General features: G+C 25.7%; 2 protein-coding genes across 4 annotated transcripts in view; one reads left to right on the forward strand and one right to left on the reverse strand.

Moving 5' to 3' along the window:
• LOC112594668 overlaps positions 1 to 1,523 on the forward strand; it is a 36,085-nt gene extending 34,562 nt beyond the window's left edge. Inside the window, exons 6-7 of one of the 2 annotated variants that reach the window (XM_025339584.1) lie at positions 543 to 758; positions 1,211 to 1,523. In XM_025339584.1, coding sequence (XP_025195369.1) covers positions 543 to 758; positions 1,211 to 1,302 — 308 coding nt within the window. In that variant the 3' untranslated portion in view covers positions 1,303 to 1,523. The remainder of the gene's footprint in view (positions 1 to 542; positions 759 to 1,210) is intronic. The other variant, XM_025339585.1, reaches the window with a different exon arrangement.
• A 246-nt stretch (positions 1,524 to 1,769) lies between these two features.
• Positions 1,770 to 6,767, reverse strand: LOC112594585 (A-kinase anchor protein 17A). 2 transcript variants are annotated; one of them, XM_025339446.1, is made up of 7 exons: positions 6,689 to 6,767; positions 5,138 to 5,361; positions 4,441 to 5,076; positions 4,119 to 4,326; positions 3,992 to 4,054; positions 3,849 to 3,933; positions 1,770 to 2,643 (listed from the first exon to the last, which is right to left on the reverse strand). In XM_025339446.1, the coding sequence occupies exons 2-7, from the start codon at positions 5,215 to 5,217 to the stop codon at positions 2,087 to 2,089; spliced, it is 1,629 nt and encodes a 542-aa protein (XP_025195231.1). In that variant the 5' UTR covers positions 5,218 to 5,361; positions 6,689 to 6,767; the 3' UTR covers positions 1,770 to 2,086. The 2 variants fall into 2 exon arrangements, with proteins under 2 accessions (XP_025195231.1, XP_025195230.1); XM_025339445.1 differs by lacking the exon at positions 6,689 to 6,767 and adding an exon at positions 6,414 to 6,639.
• Positions 6,768 to 7,075: the final 308 nt, after the last annotated feature.

Genomic DNA, 7,075 nt, shown 5'->3' on the forward strand with positions numbered 1-7,075 from the left:
AAAGATTGGCTCTCATTTAAAAAAAAATGTTTATACAAAATGGTATAAAAGTTAAAAATAATTAAAAATATACTAAGAAATTCCGAAAATAAAAATTTGAGTAATTATAATATGAGAAGAAAAAATGGGTGTAAGTATGTTTTTTAAGTCACTTTGTATGTACATATACTCGTAATATGGCATATGTACAAAATACAAAAGAACTAAGTACCTACCTACATTCGAATTTGGTGCGAGATTTCTCATATTAAATATTTTTAATTCAATGTAAGCACTAACTACGATGTCCGTCGTGAAATGCAAAGATATTTTTTTTATCAGCTTCTTTTTTTCTGTAATTTTTCTAATTTTTACTTTCCGGACTGAAACATTTCTCGGTTGAAAACTCTAAATGCACAAATATAATATGTATTATTGAATAGTGGATTCCAACAATAGTAACACATGTTAATTTACCGGTTTTTTCCTCGTTTACTTACCTACTGTTATTGTTTATGAATTTTAAAATTAACTTATTTACATTAAATTGTTTTTTTGTACAGAAGGTCCGATGAGTCACGACCAGCCGACGTACGCCAGCGTCCCTGGCATCAGAGTTTATGGCATGATGTGCGTAACAAAGAATGGTGGCGGAGGAAGTCATCAAACTACGTTGGCGCCACCTCTCCATTCTAGCCCAGCGCCGATAACTAAGCGACGGGCTAGGCCTCTAAGAAACCCCCGATCGTTAAACTCCTACTTCAGGAGGTCTTCAGAAAGTAAGTTATCTACTCAATCAAAGTTCGATATAGTGTTAGTGTATTTAGAATTTCCCTACCTCACTTTAGCCTTTACTTGACACTCGGGTAAGTAATTACCCATTCTCCACAGTCCATCAATATCAAAAACTTAAGTTCCACTAAATTTTGAAAATTTTCCTTAGTTTTTTTTGTTATTTATTCAAACTCCTTAATTAAATCAAAATAGGCATCAGATAAACATCTTTCGTGTTCTACTGGCCCATTCGCTACAACCTATTTCCATTTAATTATTTTAAAGCTACAACATTTTTTAAAACGTACTTAAGTCTTAAGCGCCTTTCCAGTTTTTATAACAAAATAAAAATTGGTATTTATAATATTTAATAATGAAGACTGAAACATCAAATTCACCATCTTTAACAATTCTTATAATGTAAAGGTGTTCTCATTAGCTTTTAATGTTTTTATAGGCCAATTGTCGCCACCATTCCCTTGGCGCAGAGCCATGCAGTTTATCAAATCAGTGCAAGTAGAAGATTCACTGAAAAGTAAACGGTCTTAGACTATTCGTCATCTATACTGAAAACGGTTGAATAAAATTAAAGTTCAATTAGCAAATACATTGTATTATTTGTTATTATTTAATATTAAAATAATAAAATGTAATGAAGCTGCTCAACTCTTTTCTTTTATCTAAACATAATTTATTAATTACTTTTTTTTGAATAGATATAATTATACAAGTAGACAATATAAATATAATTTTAATTTTTTTTTTTTTGTACAACGAGGTGCTTTGTACGTTTAAAATGTTCTATTGTACATAGCACAATGGCTACAATTAATTTTATTTATTTATTTATTTATTTATTTGTTTATTTATTTACTTTTATTCATTAGATTATTATTATTTATGTAAATTTATGAAAACATAATATTAAATATTTAAGTATAATTAATTTTTTTTATAATAAATACAATACAAAATAAACTTTTTAATGTAATTTTGAATATATTAGAAATATTATTACAAAAATCAAAAATAATTTACAGCAACATCTTCAAGTAATTTTGTTACCAATTTGTGGTACATTACATCATAATAATTATTCATAGGACAAAATTTTACATAAGTATGCCTAGAAAAAGGACATGTAATATCTGACTATACCTCTTCAGATAAATACTTAATGGCAGCACTGGCTTCAAGATCTTACAGAAAATAGAAAATAAAAATGTGTTTATGTTTACTTTAAAATCAGAAGCATGATCAAATGGTTTTTAAATAAAACATCTAAAATTATAATGACAAGTTTCTTCTTTTTGATATTGCTATACTCAAAATATTATTTCTTAGATTTCTTTAACTTTTTAGCCTTCTTATTTTTACTCTTTTTCTTATGTTTATGTTTAGAACTATTTTCTATTGTTTTTTCTGAACTTTTATTTATACTTCTAATTTGACTCTCACTCTTTGAATGACTCTTGTGAGACTTTTTAGGGCTCTTACTTTTTGAACGACTTTTACTTCTAGAATAGCTTTTTTTTGTACGACTCCTACTTCTTGACCTAGTATAACTTTTATTTCGACTTCGGCTACGGCTATAACTCCTAGAGCTTCTACTAGATGAAGAACGCTTTCGTTTACGGCTTTGACTACGGCTACGACTTCTGTCATTATCTGTTTTTTTATTAAGTTTTTGAATATACTTATGATATTTGTGTCCATAATTAATCAATTGCATTGGATCAAACATGGGTGGCATTAAGTATGCTCCACGACCCATGTATTGATGTGTCCCTTTGCCACGAACACCTCGCCAATTTCCTCGGCCTCGGCCTTGGCTATGATTGTTTTGCTCATTGTTAGAACTACGATTTTCAGTATCGTTATTTGTAGAATCTGAAAAAAAAATCATAACTGAAATAGATATTACATAAATTATATTTTGATAATTTGGTATATACGTTGGAATATACAAAAATGTCATATTGTAATTTGAACATTCAATAACAACACAAAGTATTATTAGTTACAAGTAATTCAGTATGTACACAAAAGCATGTATTATTAGAAGTATAATTAATTATTTATAGATTTTCTTTCAATTTAATATAATTTCAATTCTAATAAGTATGAATTTGTTGAAAAGGTATCAAAAATTATAATGTTATGATATTTTTTATAATAAAATTAAATAATTTATAAATACATCAAGTAAAATTAGGGAGATATGGAGATAATAATACAGTAGAACCTCGATTATCCGGGGTAATGATGGGGAGACGGTCACACGGATAAATGAAAATCACGGTTAATCAAGACTTTTTATAATAATAACATTTTTTATTTAATTATAATTTATAATTAGAAAAACATAGGTACAATTTCATAATAATGAAATTTTAAAAATTTTGATTCAATTATAATTAGAAATATAATAATCGATGTACAATATTGCTTATCTTCATATTATTATCGTCAAAAATGTCATTAATACGATTGTCGATATCGAGTATTATGTTTATAAATTTTCTGAAGAGTGGGCACGGTTAATCGCAAATACGGATAATCGAATCACGGATAATCGAGGTTCTACTGTATAGCAACATAAATTTTAAGGATAAGATACTTTACTTTTCATTCAAATGAAAATGTAATGAAATTACTTTACTTTGCAATAAACAAAATTTGTTATTTTTACATTAAAAAAAAAAAAAAAAAACAGTACATGGATTTTTCTCTAATTTCTTATTAAATATCAATCAACAAACATAGAGATAAAAGGTATATTTCCAATTAAGTACAGTATAAGTAAACATTTTTATTTATTTTTATATTAATTTAAAATAATATAAACCCGTTATACATTTATATTATTATTATTTTTCTAATTTTTTTTTTTTTTAGGAAAAATTGTAACAAAATATTGTCACACTTCAAATAAAATGGCATTATTACAATAACCAATTACTACCCAACACTTCAAATACTGTACCTTTATTTAATAAATTGTTAAGTACTATTTAAATTATTTAGTTTATATACAAACTTTAAACCAAAATATTAACTTCTTAGTACATAACCTTATTATTGAGGAAATTTACTTTTTAATATTTTGTTCTGAAATGGTTTCCATTTTTCAATCATTCTTTGTTTGAAAGTAGACTCAAAATCTCTACATTGAACGTTCTAAAAATTAAAACAATTTACTAAAAATGCACTAATAATATTATATTTCATAATTTACATTTGAATTGGTATTATTTTTTTCAGATTTTTCTTCCTCGTTCTTTTGAGAATTAATTTTCAACTAAAATACAAAAATAAATTATAAATCTACAAATTAAAAATTATACTAAAGATTGTAAATTTACTTTGATTCTTGTAAATAATTCTCCCAGTAAATGAATAGCTTCTAATTTTCTTTGTGTTTTTAACAAAAGTCTTTCTTCAGTTGCAATTTTTTGATTCATTACATCTGCTTCTCGATCAATCAAACGCTTTATACGTTTAGTTTTACGTTTTTCTTCTCGTAATTTACGCCTTTCATTTTTTTTTTCCAATTCAAAGAGTTTTTTTTTACTAAAAAATGAAATTAAAAATAAATGCTTATAAATAATATATTTATATTATTAATTTATTAACTTAACTAAATTACAATTTAATAAATTTAAATATTACTAAAAGATATCTTACTTTTCTTCTTCTCGTTTTTTTAACTCTTTTACTTTTTCTAGTCTTTCTGTTTCTTCCATCACTTTTTTCCTCATCAAGAATCGATCACGACGCTCGTGTCTCTTTGTTATCGCACTTAAAGTCATATGTTTAGTTTTATCAAAGTCCACTTTGATATTAGCTGTTAGTGCTTTTGTATCCGTGATAAAAGCCAATTTATGACCTCTTAATGCATCCATTGCTTTCACAAAAGCTGAATAGTCTCTGAATTGTATGTATGCATCACAGATTCCTACTCCGTGAATAACTCTTGATGGGTCAGCAGCAGGCAAATCAACCCGGGCTACTTCACCAAATCCATTGAAAATTTTTTTTAGAATATTTTCATTAGGATATTTTTCTCCAGATTTAGTTAACCACTCCAAAGGTAGATTTTCAATGTGCAAAGTATCAGGACGCTCACCCGGTTTTAGTTCATTCATATCTTTGCTATCACGAAAATATGAATCCCAACTATGACGAGTAGGAAAATCTGGTTTAGATTCAATAGCTCGCACAGTCAATAAATGAGAAAATCCAGGAAATTTTATTCGTCTATCACACAAACGGGATAATACTGTTGACAATCGTGAACGGTCAGCTAGTTCTGCGTCGAACCTAAAATAAAATCAATAAAATATAAATATTATTAATATGATTTTTAAAAATATCTACTAACCTTATCAATTCCGAAGATGTTTTTGCTACACAAAGATGAGAAAACTTGTCTGGATCTATCCATTCTTTTAAACGTTCCATGATTTGCCAATTGGAAATTGTTGTTTTGCTTTTGCCATCCAGTTGAACAGTGATCAAGATCCGTGCAAAAGGTTTTAGAAATAAATTTAAATGAGGACATAATGGAATTATGTCTGATTGATCAGCTACTGTTTCAAATATAACCTATAATAAAATATATCCTTAAGCTATACAAAATATTTGATAAATAATTTAGGTGGTTAGTAAATTAAAAAATAAATTTTTATCAGTAAACATGAAATTTCAATTTAAGAACATTATTTATCAAAATGTATTATAACAGATTATCCAATGAACAAAATAATAACTAAGACTTAAATTTAAGTTAATAGTTAGTATGGTAATTATGTTGATTTTTTACAATATTTTTTTGGTAAAAATCGTCCAAAAAATGATGATTGATAACTATTGAAAATCTTCTTAAATTAATTGAAAATTAAAATAATGAGAAAAAAAAGTAAGTAATCAACTACATACTTAATCTACAAGTACACTACTATTAATCACAAATTTTGACCCAATCACTAACAAGAAAATAGAATAAGATTTTGATATATTATTTAATGGGTAAACTAATGTTAAACGATATTATTATAGTAACTCTAATAAATTTCAGATTAGCCATCAAAAAATTTACTACCAATTTAAAACAGTACTTTGAAAAATTAAAAACATTTAAAGTTATGTAAATATGATTTATTAATATAGAATTTATAGTTTAAAAATTTATTTTAGTTACATATATTATTATTAGTAAAATCTCTAAAAAAAAAATGTTAATAATGGGTATATTTACTATCAATAATTAGTAAGTTGGATAAGTTATACTTACTCAAAAAAATATTTTAATAATTTTAAAAGAATGGTACTAAATAGATGTGAAAAATATGATAATAAATATTATTTTATTTTTATTTTTGTACTTGTTTTAACTGGTTTAAATTTATAAACTCTACTTTATCTAACTAAACATATTATAATAAAATATGAATTTTTTTTAAATTAGCATAAATTCCTTGCAAACAAATAATTACAGTAAAATCTTTCTTTACAAATATCTATCAACATCAAAAATCTTTTAATCTAATTAATTTACCAATATTTGCAATTCAAAGATTGGACAATATTAGGTATGTTGCTTATTAATTTTTATAAAGATATTTTACTATATTGTTATGTTGAAAAATGTAATTAACCTGTTTTGAGTTCATTTAACGACTATTACACAGCCAAATTAGGTAGTCGAAATACTGGTCCTAGTTAATACAAGACTTAAAATTATAATATTATGCACATTTCATCATATAATTCTTACTCTTTAATAACCCTTAATTATAAAAATACACATAAGCACTGATACGTAAAAAGGTGAAAAGAATTAAGAATAAACGGGAAATTAAGCAAACCATAAAAGTAAAAAAATAGTTATGTTAATGAGAAGTGTGATGTGTAAATAGTTAAACAAACTTACGATTTTATGTACATAGTCAATTAATGGTATATTTAAAAAATATTATATATCAATATATTATTATATTATTAAACTATTAAGTATTTAATCAAAATATGCCGAAATATTTGTATGATAAGTTATCATTTATCAATGTGACCAACATAAGACTTATGGTACTCTACAATTATCACAGAACAATATTGAAACGACACTCAATCAGCTGGGTGGTCTACTGTATCCCTACGGTATGAAGCATTGGGTTTTAAAAGTTAAAACCGTATCCGTAATCTGACTAGATGTTGGTAATATGTATCCCTATTTGACATTTGTTACGATATTATAAAAACATTAAAAACGGAAACAATCCATTACCCGCGTGATTTTCGCGGGTCTTATGTAATCAAA

This window comes from Melanaphis sacchari, unplaced genomic scaffold, assembly GCF_002803265.2.
Source record: "Melanaphis sacchari strain LSU unplaced genomic scaffold, SCAv2.0 Contig23_pilon_pilon, whole genome shotgun sequence".
In the NCBI taxonomy this organism is placed as follows: domain Eukaryota; kingdom Metazoa; phylum Arthropoda; class Insecta; order Hemiptera; family Aphididae; genus Melanaphis; species Melanaphis sacchari.